Below are 21026 nucleotides of genomic sequence, written 5' to 3' on the forward strand. Positions count from 1 at the left end.
CATGCAATCCTGTGTAAGATGTGTAATACTCTTCTACTTACATGCAGATGTATAAAAATAATCATTTAGCTTGAAGCATTTTGTGAATGATGATTCATATAAATGGCACAAAAATATGTTTTGCACTTCAGGACAAAATATTTGGTCATTGAAAAACGATCGCTGCAAGATGTGGCCGGGCTTCTTAGAGGTCAGAACACTGAGCCGGCACCTCTGAATCCTAGGTTCGAATCAAGGCTTCAACCACTGCCTGTGATTAAACCGTGTTTTCAAGTGTAGTAAGTTGATGGTCTCAGCCCTATCACCAATGACTAATCAAAAAGACGATCACATTAACTTTGGTTCTGATAAATTTCAGCTCTGAAAATTTAAATATAGGTTGGACTGCCGTGCGACGACCTTTAGTATCAGGACAGGAAAGTGCTGGAAAGTGCTGCCCCCTTACTGCGTCGAACAGGGGGCCGCTTGAAGGGATGTTGCTCCATCATACCACGGAAGGGTTTACCTACTCTGCGAACTGTTCAAATTGATGCTGCATCTCACGACATGATGCTGATAACACAACTGGGATAACATCGAGGAAGATTTATATTAGAAAAAACGATGTTACTTGTAAAGCTGATAATACATTTATATGTTGTGCCGCAGGCCAGACGGGTTTTCTTCTGTGACTGTGGATGAGATGGAGCGTTACAATGAACTGAGAGACCGGCTGAGAAGTCTGCTGGAGAACCAGATCGCTCACTTCAGGTTCGCACCGCCTGACACACAGTCTACACTCCCACTATGCAGCCCTGTGATGTTCTTAATGCTGCTCGATACGAATCAACCGATTGATCTTTATATTACATGGCAATATCACCCTCAATAAATTCGGCATCCGCACACATTACAGCAGAACGGGAATGGTACAGGGGGCAAGGAGCAAGAAGAATGAGAAAAGAAAAGCGTCACGACCTTAGCAACTAACACCATCTGAGCAAAGTAAATTGCAACTGCGCGCAAAATATAGTGCAACTGGGCGCAACTAATACCGTACTTTGCGTGAGTAACTGATAAACTAGCCATATGTTTGGAAAAACAAACACCCGAGTCAGATTTGGCACGGTACATAAAATACAGAAATTAATATCTGGTACAGAAGATGTATTACCGAAGCTATCAACAGGTGTGTACTGGATTAATTTCACTTGTGACAAATACTATGTCGGACAAAAAGGACGAATGATCAGCACGAGACTAAAAGAAAACCAAAGGAATATTAAATACTCCCAAATACAACTGTAGTGGCGTAACGCACGGGGGTTGCAAACAGCGGGTGCATTTGAGGGTGAGCAGGTGCAAGCGTCAAAACATGGAGTAGCCGCCAGAGAGGCGCCAGCAATTAGGGGGAGAAGCAGTAATTAAGTGGGTGCATTTGGGCACAGGCAGGTGCGAGCGTGGGAACACGGGGTAGACGTCGGAGAGGCGGGAGATGGAGATAATAAGAGAGAGATCACGCGCAGGAGGCGCCAGCTCCTGCACGTGCTCGGGGTAAGCATTTACACCATTGGAACCTCCTTTGTCAGTAGCAAAATATGATAATTGTTTTTTGACCCTTTTATCTGGCAACAAAACTGACACCTTTTTTTTTAAACAAGGAGTCATGTTTGCATTGGCCACAATACCTGAGGTCGTAATGCAAACAAAAAACACAACTCTGATCATGTATGCACTGTCCTTGAAATTGATTGGTCCACACCCGAGACAGCTACTGGCAAAGGAGGTTCCAATGGTGTAAATGCTTACCCCGAGCTCTCATACTCTGATGGTGCATTGTCTTTGAGTTGTGCGCCTTTTGGCGTCATCTGGTCCAACACCATGTGAGACTAGGCTCTAAGAAAAGCTGTCTCGGGTGTGGACCAATCAATTTCAAGGACAGTGCATACATTATCAGAGTTGTGTTTCTGTTTGCATTCGGACCGCAGGTATTGTGGTCAATGCAAACATGACTCCTTGTAAAAAAAAGGTGTCAGTTTTGTTGCCAGATAAAAGGGTAAAAACCCAATTATCATAATATGAATTACTCATGCATAAACACATTGTAAAATACATTTTACCTCGTGGATGTTGTTTAATAGGCGTGTACAAGTGTATTAACAAGAGTTGCTGTGTTCATGCTCACATAAGCTTTAAACACCCTGGTCAAGCTCTGTTGGCAATCCTAAACCAATTATCTAAATTCCACATTTCTATGGCAGGCACCAGTCTGCCCAATTACTACTGCATATTGTCCTCAAGGTAGTATTTGATTGTGTTTTGGCTCTGTACAGTTGATAAATCGGATTGTTCAGTTGGACAGTCTGCTATGTATGTATTTTTTACTTCTTTCGCACCGTACATAGCCACCTGTGCTAATCGGAGGTGTGGGGAAGGACAACAAACTAAAAGTATATATTTACACTTTGTCAATCTGTTGCAATGACGTTCGGATGTTTGACCATATGTCACCATGCTTCTCAGTGTGGTGGGGTGGTGAAGGTCGAGGGGCCCAGGATCGGATCAGATTTCACAGGTCGCTGGGATTACAATCCAACTCGTCACCGGATTGATAGCGCTGCGTGGTGACAACCGCATCACCGCTTCCCCCCAACGTGGGCTGCTTACCACGAATGATTTTGTTGATGTTGAAATCTGGACTTTGGGGGAGTCATTGCGAGTGGAGTCAGAACCACTGCTTGAACACTTTGGGCCGGCGAAATGTTTTCAGAAGGAGCGGCGATGACAGTCTCTAGGGCGCACTCCTGCTGTGCACACAGGTACTGCTTCCCATTTGGAAGACCGGAGGGTGCTCTGAAGGCGACCATCTCCCTGCTGGAGCGGGTGAGAGCGTGAACCCATCGGAGCAACGTTGGGCACTGCGCTCTGCTCGTGCACGGGAGCACACAGCCAGCCAACGTGTTTGTCTCGGGCGACCACTATTGAAGCCGTGCTCCTCACTCGCAGATAAATCTCCTTCACTCGTTTGCCGCCTATCGTGGGCAAGGCGACCGCAAGAATTGTAATTGCCGGGGCTGTGACGAGTGCAATGTTACGTCATTTGACTCTGTGAGTCACCCGCAATGTACTCGCTTTTGTTGTCACATTTCGGAAGCTAAGTATTTTTGAGCCTGGGTAGCTACCACCATGCACAGTAAGGGCGCTGTGGGTGTTATGTTGTCCCGAGAGGGCATTGCATCAAATGCCGTTGTTGTACTGTCCCACGCTCCATTGTTTAGGCATCCCACCTTCACCAATCCGCAGTGACCAGCGCGGTGAAGTATGGTCATATGTCCCCCAGAAGCCTGTGAGCCCTCGTTGCAAACTTACAAGAGTAAACGTACAACATTAAAATGGCAATATAAGTGGCACAGGATAGTTGTATATTCATTCTTAAATGGCTGAGATGAATGTTTATTGTTCAAATGTAAAAGATTAGGGTGCAGTCTTACAATTACCTCCTTATATCCATGGGACCTCTCTTAGTGCCAGAAATGGTAAAACCTCTTATTTTTTCCCATTACTTTTTTCTCATTATAATTCACGAGAGGGTGCTTGACAGCGAGCCCCTCTAAAGCGCATTTGACCAGAAGTGTTGGAAGAGGTAAGGGTACCCACCATTAACCCCACCACGTGACCTGCCAATCAGGTAGCCCTGGTGGTGCACCAATTTATATTGCTGGGTGGACAGAGGCTGAAGGATTTAGGAGTCTCTCACCACTGATCCAACTGCCGCGCCGGGAAATTGAAATGAACAGGCGACCTCTGCATTGCAAATACGGTGTTCGAACCATCATGACAATCAATGTCCATCCGTTACAATTACAATGATAACCCTTTATATTTCCATAATATAGTTATTTTGGGTTAGATCGCGTAAATATAAATGTGTCGTTAAACCCACAAACACCCGATAGCAAATTAGTCAGATTTGTCATGTACAGAACAAGCCAATTCGTTACTAGTACAGCACACCGGTGTGTTGGAGAGCAAATCCACAACATTTACAATAGTTTTCAACACACCAGTGTGCTGTACTAGTAACGAATTGGCTTGTTCTGTACGTGACAAATCTTACTAATTTGGGTGGTTGTGGGTTTAACGACACATATTTACGCGATCTAACCCAAAAAACCTATATTATGGATGATATTTGTTGTGAAAGCCTTTATATCTCGTTTGAAGAAAACCTCTCCTGGATTTGAGATTCATTTTCAGAAGGTTCCTGCATTGGGTTGTGTAGACAATTATTTTCTAAGGAGTGTTTACTGTGTGAGAAGAAACCAGGGTACCCAGACAAAAACACACTTGTGTGAAGGGGGAAATACCCTTGAAAGGTAGTCAGACTCGTGAACCCACTTGCTGTACTACCATATCCTGACCACCTCACAGGTTCAAAAATGTAAGTGATGCGCCCGTCCTTTTCTCCACAGTGCGATAATACAGGTGGGCTCCTTGAGACTCATCAAGTTTCAGTCACAAGATGCCATCTTTAAATAAATGAAAGAAAGTTAGGTAATACAATTACTATAAATGATTATAATGCGAGGGTTATGAGTTCACCGCCCGAATTAACCAATTACAGCCACGTGCGTTGCGCTATTACCTTTGGAAGCTGCATGCCCCGCGGGCGCGTGTGCATGTGGTGTGCTTGCGGCTCCGTGCAGGTGTTGATGAAGGACATGGCCACCACGGTTCCTCCTGCCGAGATGGAGGCCGCCCTGAGAAGCTGCCTGGAGAATGCGGCGTTCGTCAATTACACCCGCCTGTCGGAGTATGCGCAGATCGAGGATAAGCAAGCTGACCCGACTGGTAACGTGCCCAAACCGTCACCCTCTAACCTGCCCGAGCACAGCAATGAGCAGAAATGTCTTGGTTACCAACATAGGGCAACTGTTTAACTTAGGTTTGTACATATTATGAACTTCAATTGCACCGTACGTAGCCAATTGTGCTAATCAGAGGTGCGGGGGAACGACAACAAACTTAACAGAAATATCAGTTATAAATAAACGAGTCTTCAATCTAAATTTGAAAGTGCATAGCTTTAGTGGCTTCAAGATATTGGAGGGAAGAGCATTCCAGATGGCCACAGAAGCTCGTCTGAAAGCACCCGATGCAGTGACCTTCTTTGTTCGATGGTTAGCCACTTCTACAGGTGGCAATTTTTTTTCTTCGTCGGGTGGTAGAGGGTTTTCACCCTTTCCCATTTCGAGACGACTGCAAGTCACAGGGTGGGGTCCCGTTCACTGCTGAACATACAAGTGGTTAGCGTTTATGTTATTTACAGAGGCATGGCGTTGCTGTTTTTAAAAGACATTGTACTCACTGCAGAGAACTGTCGCGACACGACCACACTCTGTGATAGCTGGCAACAAATTGTGCCACATGCCCTCCCGCATGGCCTTTTACTTACGATTCTACGTACGTGTGTACGTCATCGGAACGGGGTCGGTAGAAATATTGATGTACACGTATGTCATCGGAATGGGAAAGGGTTTATAACAGGGAAAGGGTGAATACGAATGTGGCGAGATTGTTATGTGGCCTAACTCAAGAATCATCTACGAATCACTAGTTTTTGTTTTCCGTGATCGTGGGTCATGTAACTAAGGGTACGTGACGGTTACAGCATTGGGCAGATCGGCTCTCATATGGGTGTGGGGCCATAGGGCTCAGAAGGGCGGTGCCCCACCCCCTGTCACAGATTTTTGGCCTGGGAAATCATATTGTTGTGCCTTCCTCAATTAGTATCCTTCCTAGGCCTTCCAGGCTACTCAACGTGGCCTCCCACCCCAACTACAAAACTTCTTCCATGCTCCTGAGCTGTCTGTGACCACAACTCCAGTACCATTAGTTTGTAGTGATGTGCGTGTCATGCAGTCTTCAAGTGAGGATGTAGACGATCTGTGTTATCGAATTGACCCTGTGTGTGTATGCGAAGGGTGGTGGTGCAATGTTTAACTTATAATCGAACATTCTCAGCTCACTCAGTGCGAGTCCAGGCCAAGCATAGCATTCATGACAAATAAATTCCAAACCTTTTCGCTGATCCCCCTAGGCCAGGGGTCTGCAACCTTTAAGACATAAAGAGCCACTTGGACCCGTTTCCGAAGGAAAAAATAAACTGGGAGCCGCAAAACCATTGCAACATTTAAAACAAATATAACACTGCATATATTGTTTCTTACCTTATTGCTATATACAGGATCGTGCAGTCAGCTGTCAATCTGAATAAAAAAAGGACTTTTTCACTTAACAATGTAAAATATATTTTTGCAAATTAATAGCTAAATTACCTGGTTAATGGGATTTTTGCTCCTGAACCTCAGTGCACAGTGTCTGCACATCAGGGCTGTAAGACGTCACCTTCATTTTCACACAGGCTTGCAAGCTGTCATCTGTGAGGCGTGATCGATGTTTGTTTTTAATATAGTTCATGTTGGAGAAGACCTGCTCACATACATATGTGGAGCCGAAGATCGACAGGACTCCAAATGCATACTTTTTCATGTTTATATAAGTGTTGGGGATGGCATTCCATGTTTCGAATACAAGTTTGTCCTGTTTGGGAAGGTTTTCAATATCACTCCATTTATGATTCTGAGCCAGAATGGCCTTCTGACGGGCAACATCCTCAAGAGTAGCGGTCAAGCATTTGAACTTGGACACCCATATATCTTTGTCGGCTATATCGGCCAGTTCCATCTCAAGATCAGGTTGACTTACACCTGCAAATGCAGTCATATTCAATAGGGATGGATCGATCGCCAGGGGAGTGACAGGGAAGGATAATGTCGTTTTTTCCTCTCTGAACTCACAGAATCGTTTCCCAAACGAACTTTGCATTGTGGTGATTGCAGACTTGAAATATTCCAAATTTATCGTATCATGACTTTGTTTGAACTCTCTCAAAGAGGGAAAGTGAGACAGTGTACCTCTCTGTAAATCTTTGACAAACACTGTCAACTTGCGCTCGAATGCCAAAACCTCCTCCAGCATGTGCAGGGCTGTGCCTCCTTTCCCCTGAAGGGTTGTATTTAGCGTGTTTAGATGTGCTGTCATGTCTACCATAAAATGTAATTTTTCCAGCCACTCTGGCTGTTCCAGCTCAGCAAAGGTGAGCTCTTTGCTGCCCAGGAAGGTTTTTACTTCTTCCAAACATGTGACAAAGCAACGGCAACGTTATTGCCTGTCACCGGGCGGGCAGTGTGGAGCGGAGCGGCGACCTGTCAGCAGCGGCAACGCCAGAGCAGGTGTCACAGTGCGCCTCCTCCCCTCGCTAGCATCCGCCCCGGAGCCGCGGTCAAGGTTCAAAAGAGCCGCATGCGGCTCCGGAGCCGCAGGTTGCCGACCCCTGCCCTAGGCCTATCTAACCTTAATTTATCACCTGGTGCTGTGTGTGATTATCAGCACTGGATAGACAAAGTCAAATGTGAATTGTGTTCTAGCGAAACCAATTTTCCTTGTGTGCTCTTCTGCGGCCGTCTGGAACTCTCTTCCTTCTGATATTAGTAAGCCACTGGAGGTAGGCAATTTAAAATCTAGATTGAAACCACATTTCTTTCGAACGGCTTTTTGTGTTTAGTATATTGTCCTTCCCCCACACCTCCAATTAGCACAGTTCACTACGTACAGTGCGAAAGAAGTTCAACATACATACAATAGGTTAAGTTAGTTAAATTTATTTTGTTTAACCAGGTGGGAACTCGGGAGACCAGGATGAGCCTCATTTGCAAGAGTGGCATGGAGCCGTAGTCTGCCAGCAGAGGGCGGTTGCCATGTATACTCCTTGAGAAAATTTCAGTGTAATCCTTGAATTTGGCAAATGTGGACCCTAACGCCGGCACACGATAGCCTACTCTTGCGAATTACATCAGGGGAATCTTGGGTGCGTAGTAGTCTCATGGTTGTTATTATTACACCCGCAGTAAAAAAAACCAGGGTGGCCGTCTGATTGTAACGGTGAACCTCTGCAATAATATGTGGCAAACGCGCTACCAATGGGCCCAGTGACAGTACTGACCACCCCTGCGGTTCATAGGGCCGAATGGGGGATCATAAACGTTGCTTATCAGGCCGCTCTTCCGCCAGCAGTGGCGTGAGCAAGCAATCGCAGGGCTCCACCTTTACCCCTTACTGGACATGGGCAACATTGGGTTCACCCAGCAAAGCTGTAAAATGCAACGTGCGTCTTGCCTCTTGCAGTCGACTCCCTGGAGGGGAAGGAAGGGGAGGAGGAAAACACTCCGAGCAAGAAGCTGGAGGGGCTCATCAACCTGGCCGAGCTGTGCATCGACGTGCTGCAGCAGAACGACGATTACCACGCGGAGGTGGGAACCACAGCCTGCCCACCGCGCCCGTACTCCCACAAACAAACAAAAAATCTGTACACTTGTAGCTACCCTAACTCTCGATTGTAAACAGATAAATGTTGGCCCATTCTGTGTTCCTGCGTCATAACAGAAAGACAATTAACCAAATTGAAGGGGCTTGCAGATGTTGTTTAATCTCACTGTTAACGATGGCCATATTAACTTTGACTCAATTACTCTGGGATGAATAGATATATAAATGCCACACTTGAGATGAGCTTTTAAGGAAGGATGTCTTGGGTGCAGCTGCCCATGTGACTCATCATTCAGCAAAGAGACGACTACACATGCATGTATGTATGTTGAACTTATTTCACATCACCGTATGTAGTCAATCAGAGGTGCGGGGGAAGGACAACAAACTAAACACAAAAGGCCATTTGGAAGAAATTAGTTTTTAATATAGATTTTAAAATGCATAGCTCCAGTGACTTCCTAGAGTGTTCCAGATGGCCACATAAGCGCATCTGAAAGTGTGCGATGCAGTGACTGTCTTTGTTCGATGGGTATCGTAAAGCCGCTGCGAGGATGAGGATGACCGAAAAGGACAGAACTAGCAGCACTGGGGGGGGGGGGGGGGTACGACGATGACGACGACGACTTTCATGAACAAGTTTTTCCAGAAATATAAACTGGTTGTAAAGAAAGCCTTTGTCAATTACGCACATTATTGAAAAAGCCATCAGCGTTGTGGTCCTCTTGTCTTAGGTCACCATCAAAATAAACGTGAGCCAATGTGACCGACTGACAGCAGCAGTAATGCAGTGTCAAACAACTGTGGGCTGGTTGCCAGTTGAGTATCATTACCAATGCTCACTGCTGCATAGTCTGCCTCTGAGAACCACACACGCCCAGTCTCTACTACATCCACACTCAAATTTCTCCCCACTTCCACATGCCCGTCAGTCGGTCACATTTGCTCAAATTTATTTGGATGGTGCCCTAATATGAGAGGACCACAATGCAGTTATTCAGGAAACTCTGATGTTTTTTGCATAATTCACAAAGGACGTGTGCTTTTTACACGTTTGCATGTTGTTTGAAACGTACGGTTTATTTCCGAGCCTGCACTCTAATTTCTGTTGCAATGGGATTTTCTCATTTACAGATTTAAAAAACTGTTTGTGGTTTGCGGATAGCGATGCGGGGAATATGCTCATGAAGTTAACTTGGTCATTCAGTGTTACTCACTCCCCTCTTGCTGTGCAGGCTTTTGCGTTGGCGAGTGAACTGTTTGAGGAACACGCCGAGATGTTCTGGAAGCTGTTTTCCGTGGACATGGATGATGTGCTGGATAAGCAGCCAGAAGACAACTGGGATGCCCTGCTGCTCTTCCAGCTTCTTAACGACTACCTCAGGCAAACCCGTATGTAAAGCAGAGACATGAACACTCATCTGGTAGACACATTCATGGTTGTACGATTTGAGTTTTAACCTTTGTCATTGATAATTAAAAAGGCTTAAAATTGCCTTTCAGGCACGCTGCCGTGGTGCTCTAGTAGTTGCTGTGCTCTCTGAATTGAGTACTCACTCCTCCTGAAAGAGACTCGAAAGTTTTTTTTATCTATCTTCTTGGTTCTTTCGGTAAAGTCACGTAGAAGGGAAATAATAAAATAATAATAAAACATAATAAAATAAAAAAACTCACGACAGCCCAGGAGGGCGTCTCCACAGCCAGAGCCGCTGTGTTGCCTGGCCATGTCGTCATGCAATGTACCTCATCGCTTCTTCGCTCACAGCAGCTACACATTGACTATTTGATGAGCCAGCCATGTGGTTCACTTTGCCGTGTTTGGTCATCATTAAAACATTAGCATGGTGCAAAAGAAGTTTAACGTACATAATTGGTAGCAGGTACAACAAGAACATTCATAAGAATAATTAGAGAAAGGCAAGTTACATTTCTTGGACATGTAATAAGAAAACAAGAGACTGAATATAAATGTTTTTAACTTGGATAATTATCGGTACCACAAGCCGGGGAAGACCTCGAATTAGGTTACATAAGCAATTTGAGCAATTAGATGCAACTGGGGGTGTCTAATGCAAAGTTCTTGGTGTAGAATCTTGGAGAGAGCAAAATGTAAGGAGGCCACATTCGCCGATGTCGTTCTGAAAGGACGTGGCACGTAGTGAGATAGAGAGAGACAACATTCACGTAAATCGCTTGACGCGCCTCGCAGCCATCGTGGACGTTTCTGTGAACTCCGCACCCTGCTGCTCCATGCTCTGTTTAACACAGAGTAGTAGTAGAAGGAGGAGGCTTTCGCGACCAATAGATTGCGTAAATAGAAATGTGTCGTTAAACACGCCACCACCCGACACAGCCAATTAATAAGGTTTGTCGCGTAAACAGCACGTGCCAATTAGTTACTCATTCAGCACACCGGTGTGTGTTGGAGAGTAAACCCACAGCATTTACAATTCGAGAACAACGTTTCACCGGTAATTACAACTAGTCTTATTAGGATGCTCCTTGCTCTTTTGACGTTCAGAGACATGTCGCTAAACGTTTTCTATCCACACCTCTAGCAGTGTTATTGAGGATCGGCCCCCTCAGCGCTGTTGGGGGAACTCGCTGACTCGTGAACACTGACGCGTTGTGCCGCAGCGTCGCTCAACAACGGCAAGTTCCACGAGGATGTGCAGGCCAAGTTCTCCCCCATGGTGGTGCGCTACGTGGACCTCATGGAGGCCTCCATCGCGCAGTCCGTGCACAGCGGCTTCGCCCAGGAAACGTGGGCGCTCGTCCAGTGAGGGAGCCTCCCTTCCCCTTTCCAGTGCCCCCCCACCTCCGTGCATCTGTGTTGCTGCTTTTTTGAAAACCTCTTGCGCTGCTCTGTGTGTCTCAACCTCACACCATTCGTCCCTTTATTCTGTTTATCTTTTACACCCCTCGAGCTTTTTTCATCGAGTGAGCACATCTCATCTGTCTTCGTCATTTAAGACGTAGCAGGGTTTTTTTGACGTCCAATGTTATGATTCACAAGTTGATTTCTGGGTCGGATCGCCGTAAGTAAAATGTGTGTCGTTAACCCTCCTTCACCCGACAGCCAATTAATGAGGTCAATAAAGTTGTCGCGTGAAGCAGTAATACATTGCCACATTGTTCAGGTGTAGGAGGGTTTACGACACACATATTACTTATACAATCTGACCCATAAATCAATGTTCTTTTAAGTTGATTGATTACCCCTCTCTCTCATTTTCTATGTTTCTTCCTCATAGTCTTTGTTTATCTCTGTTTTGTCTTTGCACATACTCAGTACATTAGACGAGCCACTCATGCAATGCACCGTGAATGTATGTTGAACATCTTTCGCACCGTACGTAGCCAACCGTGCTAATCAGAGGTGCAGGAAATAGGCTTGTGATAGGCTTGCAAAATCATGAGACACGAATCTATATACATCTGTGCGCAGAGCAGTTTGCGCAGGTTATACAAGTATCCAAAACACATTCCTCACAACCTCGGCAACTCCGACACATAGGGCAACCAAGCTGGTGTGCCATGCTCCAGTGCTCATGAAGTTTGTATGGCTGAATAATCAAAACCGGTCCAAAGTTTTATTGCATTGAACCTATACAGCTGAAATTATGCACTCCCAGAAAGCCGTGTGGTTGAGGGGATGTGTAAAATATCATTTTTATGTGGAGTGGCAGATATTGAAGGAGATGTATTGTCTGCCTTTTATATTTGTGTTGCTGACCAAACATTATATCATGACACCATTACAGCGTTTGCTAAAGCATTGTTGTGGTGTTTCTTGTTTTGTGGACTCAAGGTGGTATTGATAAGTTATGTAATACAATTTTTACTTTTTTAGACACACGTCATTTCACCAAAAGCTTGAGGGAACAGAAAGTCCTTGAGTTCCAGGACCGTGGTCCTTCCAGTCAAAATACACGACGCCCAGTCCTTCAGGACACTGCCTCTGGATGATGGGCATGACGTTCCTGACCAAGGGATAGCGATCATCGGGATATTTGCACTTCTGCAGACGAAGCTTGATAGTGGGCCAACAGTAATGTGCGTAGGGTTCTCAAGACCGGAGATAAAAGTGCAGGGTTGCCATTTATTACTGGTGCAATTGCTGGCAGAAGGGCCTCCACTAGAGGGAGTTCTATAGAGCTACACTAGAGGGTATTTGGCCTACTTTTACATGGTGGTCTGATGTCTTGGGAGAGGTTGGAGTAGCCACGCTTTACCCCACCTCACACAACTTACTGATTGATTAATTGAGGTGTACCCATTTATACTGCTTTGGTGGGGAGAGGCTATATATATTATTATTCAAGCATACCTATTGTTGTTATTACTTTTATAAAATATCCGTATACTGTACTAAAGTAAACCATGCTCTTTGGTTCTTTCGATAAAGTCATGTAGGTATAAAATAAAATAAATCACGACGTTTCGGGCGCAACACAAGCGTCCGTCATCAGGTGTGAAAGCTTTGTCTGCTGCTGAGGCAGACTGTTTTAAAAGGTTTGAAATGGGTGTAGCCCAAGGATCATAAAGAAGTGGCCGGGGCTGGTGATGTTAATGTGAGAAATTAGCATGTAACTTTCGATTTAACTGTAAGATAGGAGGAGAGCGGCCTCCACCGACGAGTGCACGGAAGTGGCTATGTTAATGTGAGAGATTAGCATGATGTTAATGTGGGAAATTAGCATGGAACTGTAAGATGGGAGAGCGGCCTCCTCAATGATGGCATGGAAGTGGTTATTTTAATGTGCGAGATTAGCATGTTAATGTGAAATGGAAGAGTGGTGCAATCCAAAGTGGCCTCATAGATAAGGGCACGGAAGTGGCTATGTTAATGTGAGATATTAGCATGTTAATGTAAAATCGAAGAGTGGTGCAATCCAAAGGCATGAGTGCAACCCAACGGGTGCAATCCAAAGGGCATGTGAGTATGAGAGTGCAAACCAAAGGACATGTGAGCATGAGAGTGCAATCCAAAGGCATGAGAGTGCAATGCAAAGGACATGTGAGCATGAGAGACATAGAGAGAGAGACACACAGAGAGTCAGAAATAACAACTGACATAGGCAGGTAGGATGGAAACATCACAGTCAGTTAAGACTTTACCTGGTTAGTAACGTCCTTCCAATGATTGCTCAGTTTGTACCCATCCTCTCGGTTGAAGTTGTGTCTGTGTTTATATATCTGGATGGCTTAAGGAACAAATCTCTGAAGTTACCCGGTAGGTTTGCAGAGTACCTCTGTCTTGGAAAAATCTATTTCGTGTGAGCCCACAACATTAAAACAATGATCAGCAACGGCAGATGTATTGGTCCTACCGTGTTTCAGATCTGCCTTGTGTTCATGAAAGCGGTCCGAGACATGTCGCTTAGTTTCCCTAATGTAACTACTGCCGCAGACATAGCTTAGTTTGTAGACACTGGGGTATTGCATGTCAGGAATCACATCCTTTACAAATGGGATTAAATCACGGATTTTGTGTACTGTGTTGAAACGAACCTGGATCTTGTGTTTGTTTAAGATATTGGAAATCTTTTTGGTAACCCCTGCTATGTACGGTAAAGTGATGGTTTTGGTTGGATCTTCAGAAGGTTATCTCTGCATGGCTTGGGAGATAGTTTTGCGGATTGTACCGTTCATCTTGAGGGCTTGGTGTACGTGCTCCAACTCACTGGCTAGGTGGTGCTGGTCGGAGATGCAACGGGCCCTATGGTGTAGTGTTTTTATGAAGGAATTATTCTGGGCTGGATGGTGGTGGGAGTCAGGCTTTAGATAGGCATCTTTGTGGGTGGCTTTCCTGTAGACCGAATGTCCTACTGAGCCATCAGGTCTCTTCTCGATCAAAACATCGAGGAATAGTAGCTTGACATCCTTTTCCACTTCCATGGTGAATTTTATAGACGGATGTATGGAATTTATGTGGTCGAGAAATCGGTTCAGTGCTGGTAGGCCAATGTGGCCAGATGACGAACGTGTCATCCACATATCTAGTCCACAAGGAAGGACGTAGGGTGGATGTCTGGATGGCATCTGTCTCAATTCCTACATGACTTTACCAAAAGAACCAAAGAGTATGGATTTCTGCAGTCACGAAATCTTCAAATCTAGATTGTCTTAAAGTAAGTTACCAAAATGTTGTTAGATACTACCACGGAATTTTACATTGGTGAATGTTGTTTTGTGTCATTGCAGGGGTGGCTCGGCAACTTCCAACGAACTCCTGTGGAAGCTGAATGCTCTGCAGGCCTTCATCCAGGACCTGAAGTGGCCAGAGGTGCAGTTCTCCTACCAGATGGACCAGCGGCTGAAGCTCATGGCTAACGAAATGATTGGCTGCTGTGTCAGTCGGTGAGTCCATCGGTCATGCTATAAAATGAGCAAACACCACATCGTCTGCATTCTAAAAATAAATATATCACATTTCATTGTGCTGAGAAGGTCAACAGCAACCAACATTAGTTTGCGAATAACATGCTTGAGGTGGCATGGGATGTGCAAATTGGTGAGCTTTGCACCTGAGCTACTTTATTATCAAATACCTTTAAACGCGCATCAAAATATCTGGTGCATGGTACATGTAGCAAATCACCCCACTGTCTCCTGGTTCCTCCTTGTTAAAATAAACGTACTAAACAGTACAGTAATCAATGTCATCGTTTACACAGAGTGGTGGATTTGAGTGTGCCGCGGTGGCAAGATGCTAAACATCTCGTTGGTATACAGGAGGTCGTGGGTTCGATCTGGTGCATGGTACATGTAGCAAATCACCCCACTGTCTCCTGGTTCCTCCTTGTTAAAATAAACGTACTAAACAGTACAGTAATCAATGTCATCGTTTACACAGAGTGGTGGATTTGAGTGTGCCGCGGTGGCAAGATGCTAAACATCTCGTTGGTATACAGGAGGTCGTGGGTTCGATCCCGACACTTACGCCTGTATATTTCTAGTTTGCATGTTCTCCCCATGGTCTCGTGGATTTTTCTCCGGGTCCTCCAGTTTTTCCCTCCACATTTAGAATCAACATGCGTTGAATGTATTTGGCTGCTATAAATTTCCACATCATAAGCCACTTCATGGGGCTATCATTTGTTGCCAGCTCACTTCTGAAGAGAGCTATATAGCTCAGTGGGCCTTACCTGGCAAAATGAAAATAACATAAAAATCGTTAAGTTTAGAGTGACTGTTGCCTGTAGGTGAGTACGAATGGTGGCCCCCATGGTGTAAAGGTAAAGCCCTCTCCATCTATGGGCTCCCAGAGGCACAAGGCAGCAGTGGACGTTGCCGGCTATACTCTACTAATGGGTGCTGAGGTCAAGACTGGTGTACAGTTGTCCCCTGTTTCACTGCTGCCTGATGGGACAGACACATTATCAACCCTTTGAGTTGGTTTTGACCTAAAACTTTCGTGACTGCAGGAATTTATGTTCTTTGGTTATTTCGGTAAAGTCACGTAGATAGGAAACAAATAAAGTGAATACAAATTGAAATAAAAAAACAAAAAAAACACAAATGTAGACTGTAGCCTGGTTCTTAATCGGACTGAGTGTACTGGCAGTCTATAATGTAGACTGTAGCCTGGTAATTAAGTTTGGTGAGTGTACTGGCAGTCTATAATGTAGACTGTAGCCTAGTTCTTAACCTCGGTGAGCATACTGGCAGTCTATAATGTAGACTGTAGCATGGTTCTTAACCTTAGTGAGTGTACTGGCAATCTATAATGTAGACTGTAGCCTGGTTTTTAAGCTGGTGAGCATATTGACAGTCTATAATGTAGACTGTAGCAATGATTATTAAACTGAGTGAGCTCAGTTTAATAACCATTGCTGAGTGAGCTCAGTTTTGTAACCATTGCTACAGTCTACATTATAGGCTGCCAGTACACACACCAAACTTAATAACCAGGCTACAGTCCACATTATAGATTGCCAGTACACTCACTCTAATTAAGAACCAGGCTACAGTCTACATTCGTGTTTTTTTAAAGTATTATTATTATTTTTTTGTTATCATTTTCCTATCTACTTGACTTTACCGAAAGAACCAAAAAATAATACTTTGAGTTGGTGGTCTTCACAATCAAACGGCTGCATGTTCACCTCTCTTGGGGTTGGAGGTCTGGACAAGGCTGAGAGCATTTTGCAATGTGGTGGTCACATGGCATGCAAGGCATAATGGGGGTCATACCTTCCTGCATGTAGTAGTAGGCTTTCGCAACCAATATTATCCATAATAAAGGTGTTTTGGGTTAGATTGCGTAAATATGAGTTGTTAACCCGTCCTCACCTGACATCCAATTAGGAAGGTTTGTCACGTGAACAAAACGTGCCAGTTAGTTACTATTTCGGCACATCTCTGTGGTGGAGAGTAAATCCGCTGCAACATTTACAATTTGTACAAATTGAGGATGTGGTTTATTATGGATTTTATGTATCATTATGTTTCCTCATCACTTGCAGAAAGTTTGGAAACTTCAGTGATTGTGAAGCGCGTGAGCGCTCTAAGCAGAGTCCCCCCCCCCCATTGTCCTTGCGCCTCTCCCCCCCGAATCAGAACGAGCAAGGCGTTTCAGGTGCGCGTGAAGAAACTGAACACGTCCACGGACCTCAGGGTGAACGACGCGCTCTGCACGATGCTCAACGTGCTCATCGACACGACGCAGCAGAGCTCCAAGCTGTGCTGCCACGTCGAGGTTCGGCCACGCACCAGGGGCTGTGTCACCGCTTCCCCCGGGTGCGGGACCGCGACATTCACAAAGTTTTGCGCGTACGGTTTGGGAACGTGACGCGGCGTTCGTGAGAGCATCAATGTGTCGCGACGGTGAGGCACCTAGAGCGACGCCGCGTCCGCGAGAGTGACGCCTTTAGAGTAACGTCTCTAGAGTAACGTCGTGTCTGAGACTCCTACACCAGTGAGGGTGACTCCACACTAGTGAGAGTGACTCCACGCTAGTGAGATTGACTCCATGCTAGTGAGATTGACTCCACGCTAGTGAGAGTGACATCACAAGAGTGACGTCGCGAGAGGTTTTTTTTCCATTTTAGCTTCATATTCATACAATGTCAAATTGTGCATTGGGTTTTGATAAGCTGCGTGACGCGGTGTATTGGTATCTTACAGTCTGTTGTGAGCGATGAGCCCATGGGTGAGTTCCCTCATTTCTCAAACAGGAGCTGCCTGGCCACTCCAAAGCTGAGATCGAGATTCGGAAAACGCGGAAGGAAGTCAGCGCCCTGCTCATTGATAAGGTACTGCAATCAAATAAGACCTTCCAAAGCGATTCCCTGCTCAGATGAGCACGTGGCACTGCTCATCTTATATGTTTAGTGTTAATACTCACGGAATTCGGGGGTAGAAATACCCACTGGATCCCAGGTTACTGTTAAGATGATGTCAGGAAAGAAAAAAGAATGCCCAGGTAGAAAGTGGTGACATCACCGGATGAGGCGGGGCGATTGTGGCGCTTCCTGGTGGGATTCGGAGTGGAGTGTTTGCACGTGGCGTGAGCTCGTGCGGAAAATAACGAGGAGTTGTGTCTTCTCAATCTTCGTTTGGTGGACTCATTGCACATGTACAGCACCGAGTCAAATTTCGATTTAAAGCTTTCGTGACTGCAGGGATTCATCTTCTTGGTTCTTTCGGTAAAGTCACGTAGAAGGGAAGTAATAAAATAATAAAAATAAAACATAATAAAACAATTCTCACGACGTTTCGGCTACAACGCAAGCAGCCGTCTTCAGGTGAAGAATGAGACACTGCCAAGCTAGGAGCTTATATATAAGCTGAGTTGGAGGTGGAAGAAGAAGAGAGCCTTAACAAAAGAATGTGCATATCAAGAGGAATTTAGCATATTCATGGGAAATGCGTAGGAGGTGGGCGGGGGGGTTTCAAAGTCATATTATGCCCATGCATTATGCAGGATCAGCAGCACCAAAGGGAGGGGGGGGGGTAGCATTAACAAAGGGAGGGCATGTTAATAGTATGTAGAAGCAATGAACATGTGAATGGGAAAACGGTGGCAGGAGATCCGCAGCGGAGCAAATAATGCATTCCCTGTGGAGAACACAAGATACACAGTTAATGCCAGTGAGTGGACTGCGGTCTGAAAGTCACCATAAACGTGAACAACAATCAGTTAAGATCCGAAGTGGTTTATTACGTCCTTCCAATGATTGCTGAGCCAGAATCCATCTTCTCGGTTGAAATTGTCTCTGTGTTTGTATATGTGGATCGCCTCATGAACGAATCTCTCATGGTAGCCAGACAATTTCAACCGAGAAGATGGATTCTGGCTCAGCAATCATTGGAAGGACGTAATAAACCACTTCGGATCTTAACTGATTGTTGTTCACGTTTATGGTGACTTTCAGACCGCAGTCCACTCACTGGCATTAACTGTGTATCTTGTGTTCTCCACAGGGAATGCATTATTTGCTCCGCTGCGGATCTCCTGCCACCGTTTTTCCATTCACATGTTCATTGCTTCTACATACTATTAACATGCCCTCCCTTTGTTAATGCTACCCCCCCCCTCCCTTTGGTGCTGCTGATCCTGCATAATGCATGGACATAATATGACTTTGAAACCCCCCCGCCCACCTCCTACGCATTTCCCATGAATATGCTAAATTCCTATTGATATGCACATTCTTTTGTTAAGGCTCTCTTCTTCTTCCACCTCCAACTCAGCTTATATATAAGCTCCTAGCTTGGCAGTGTCTCATTCTTCACCTGAAGACGGCTGCTTGCGTTGTAGCCGAAACGTCGTGAGAATTGTTTTATTATGTTTTATTTTTATTATTTTATTACTTCCCTTCTACGTGACTTTACCGAAAGAACCAAGAAGAAGCACCGAGTCAGTTTTGACAAAATCCCCACGTCGCTATGGCAGGGGCGAGACGAGACAGCACACGCAGCTGTTGACCTCTGGTACTTATTACACCGACCCAAGAGGAACGGTGTGGACTCGGGAGTCTCCACTTGCTCGACCGACGAGCCACATGCCCCTGTGAATAGTGATTATTGTAGACGTTTCAACCCCTAATCAGGGCCTACATTATTACAGACCTTATTGGTCACCCCGTGCCCTTATAATTCGCAACGTTCATCCTACAAAGTCTCATCACAAAGGATAAACAAACAAATAGACGAAAAAATGTTGCCCGTATTAAAACGGCTGTACGCCGTATGGACCTGAAAACTCAATTTCCCTGTACACGATTATGGATAAACCGTATGGGTTTACAGGTATGTGTTTATAATTATCAGTAACAAATTTGAAAACGTGCTTAATTAAACTTTGATTTAAAAAGAACGTGTACACTGCTTTAAATCCAGGTAATCATTCCAATGGAATTACGTCACATGGGATCGTTAATAATGCGAGATGGGACCGTTAATTACAATCTAAATACAATCCTCATGGCTCAAGTACAGACACTGGTGTATCCTCCAGCGTTTCACCAACCACTTCAGCCTCTGAGCAAGCAGTTTATTATCATGGTCGAGTGCTTCCTGTCTAGGCTGTTCATGCGTAGTTTTATGAGAGCTATGGCATGCGTATGTGACCGAACGTTGACACCATATAAAATTGTCGATCTGTTCATTTCATTTGCATATAGCTGCGAAATGAAAAATAATTATCTGATGTCACGCGGTGCACTTGGATGGTAGTTTACAGACGCATGGCTGTGAGAGTCGTGAGCCGTTACCCAGTGGTGATGGCGGCACCACAGCGGCTGTGTGTATGTGTAGCATGTGTGTGTAGCGTATGTCTGTGTGTAGCGTGTGTGTTTCCGCGGTAGTGTAAGCAGTTAACGCGCTGTGCTGTGAACCTGGCGATCTGAGTTTGATTCCCACTCACAGCCAACACTAGTGACGATTATCTGAACCAGTCCTGGGCCTCTGCTAGGTTGACTCAGCCTCAAATGAGTATCTGGTACGGTGTGTAAAATCATCGCCTATGGGGAGAAAATAGCGGTCCGGTATGGTGCTGGCCACCCCACCCCCTCGTGTACCGTGCCTGCCATCATAGGAGCTCGCTAAACAGTACTTTCCCCAACAGTCTGCTAATGCTATATGGGGGATCTTTGTCTTTGTTTCCGCTCCTAGTTTGTGGCCGTTCTGAAAGGCGTTCTGAAGAAGCTGGCGCGATTTGACGAGGGGACATTCCTGAGCACGCTCCTCTCACTCACGGTAGGGAGCAACTCCAGTGCTATCCGCTGCAGGACGAAGGCGTTCTGCATGCTATCACCATCTCTGATGGTCCCGCAAAGCCACCATCCATCTCAGTCTTGCACGTGAACTTTCTCCCGTCGCTCCACCTCCACCGTCGTTGTCCCGATAGCTACATTCTCTCCTTTGGCTGCCTTTTCGCCGCCAGTGTCATCCATCCATCATCGTCCCTTCTCGTGATGATGAGCCCTGCCCCATGAGTCTACGAACTGTCCTTCATAGCCAATTCCACATCTCTGCTTTGTGTTTATTAATTTTGTATCCATGTGTTCCTCTTTCTGTCTCTCACTATAATTCCAAGCGTGCGCCTCAGCGTGTTTTTTTTCACGGACAGTGTTTCAGCCATTTAAATATGTTTGTGTATGTGACCCAGCTGCATGGATCAGCTTCAGTCAGTAAACGTGTGAAGCCTA

General features: G+C 45.3%; 1 protein-coding gene across 1 annotated transcript in view; it reads left to right on the forward strand.

Annotated features, from left to right (window-relative positions):
- The window catches only part of LOC144934888 (calcium-dependent secretion activator 1-like), a 94370-nt gene extending 73688 nt beyond the window's left edge, over positions 1-20682 (forward strand). The window contains exons 14-23 of the mRNA XM_078861158.1: positions 649-750; positions 2799-2862; positions 4686-4817; positions 8256-8351; positions 9603-9759; positions 11005-11146; positions 14575-14730; positions 16933-17065; positions 17550-17627; positions 20491-20682. Coding sequence (XP_078717284.1) covers positions 649-750; positions 2799-2862; positions 4686-4817; positions 8256-8351; positions 9603-9759; positions 11005-11146; positions 14575-14730; positions 16933-17065; positions 17550-17627; positions 20491-20682 — 1252 coding nt within the window. The remainder of the gene's footprint in view (positions 1-648; positions 751-2798; positions 2863-4685; positions 4818-8255; positions 8352-9602; positions 9760-11004; positions 11147-14574; positions 14731-16932; positions 17066-17549; positions 17628-20490) is intronic.
- The last annotated feature ends 344 nt before the right edge of the window (positions 20683-21026 follow it).

The sequence above is a fragment of the Lampetra fluviatilis genome, chromosome 11 (genome assembly GCF_964198595.1).
Source record: "Lampetra fluviatilis chromosome 11, kcLamFluv1.1, whole genome shotgun sequence".
Taxonomy (NCBI): Eukaryota; Metazoa; Chordata; class Hyperoartia; order Petromyzontiformes; family Petromyzontidae; genus Lampetra; species Lampetra fluviatilis.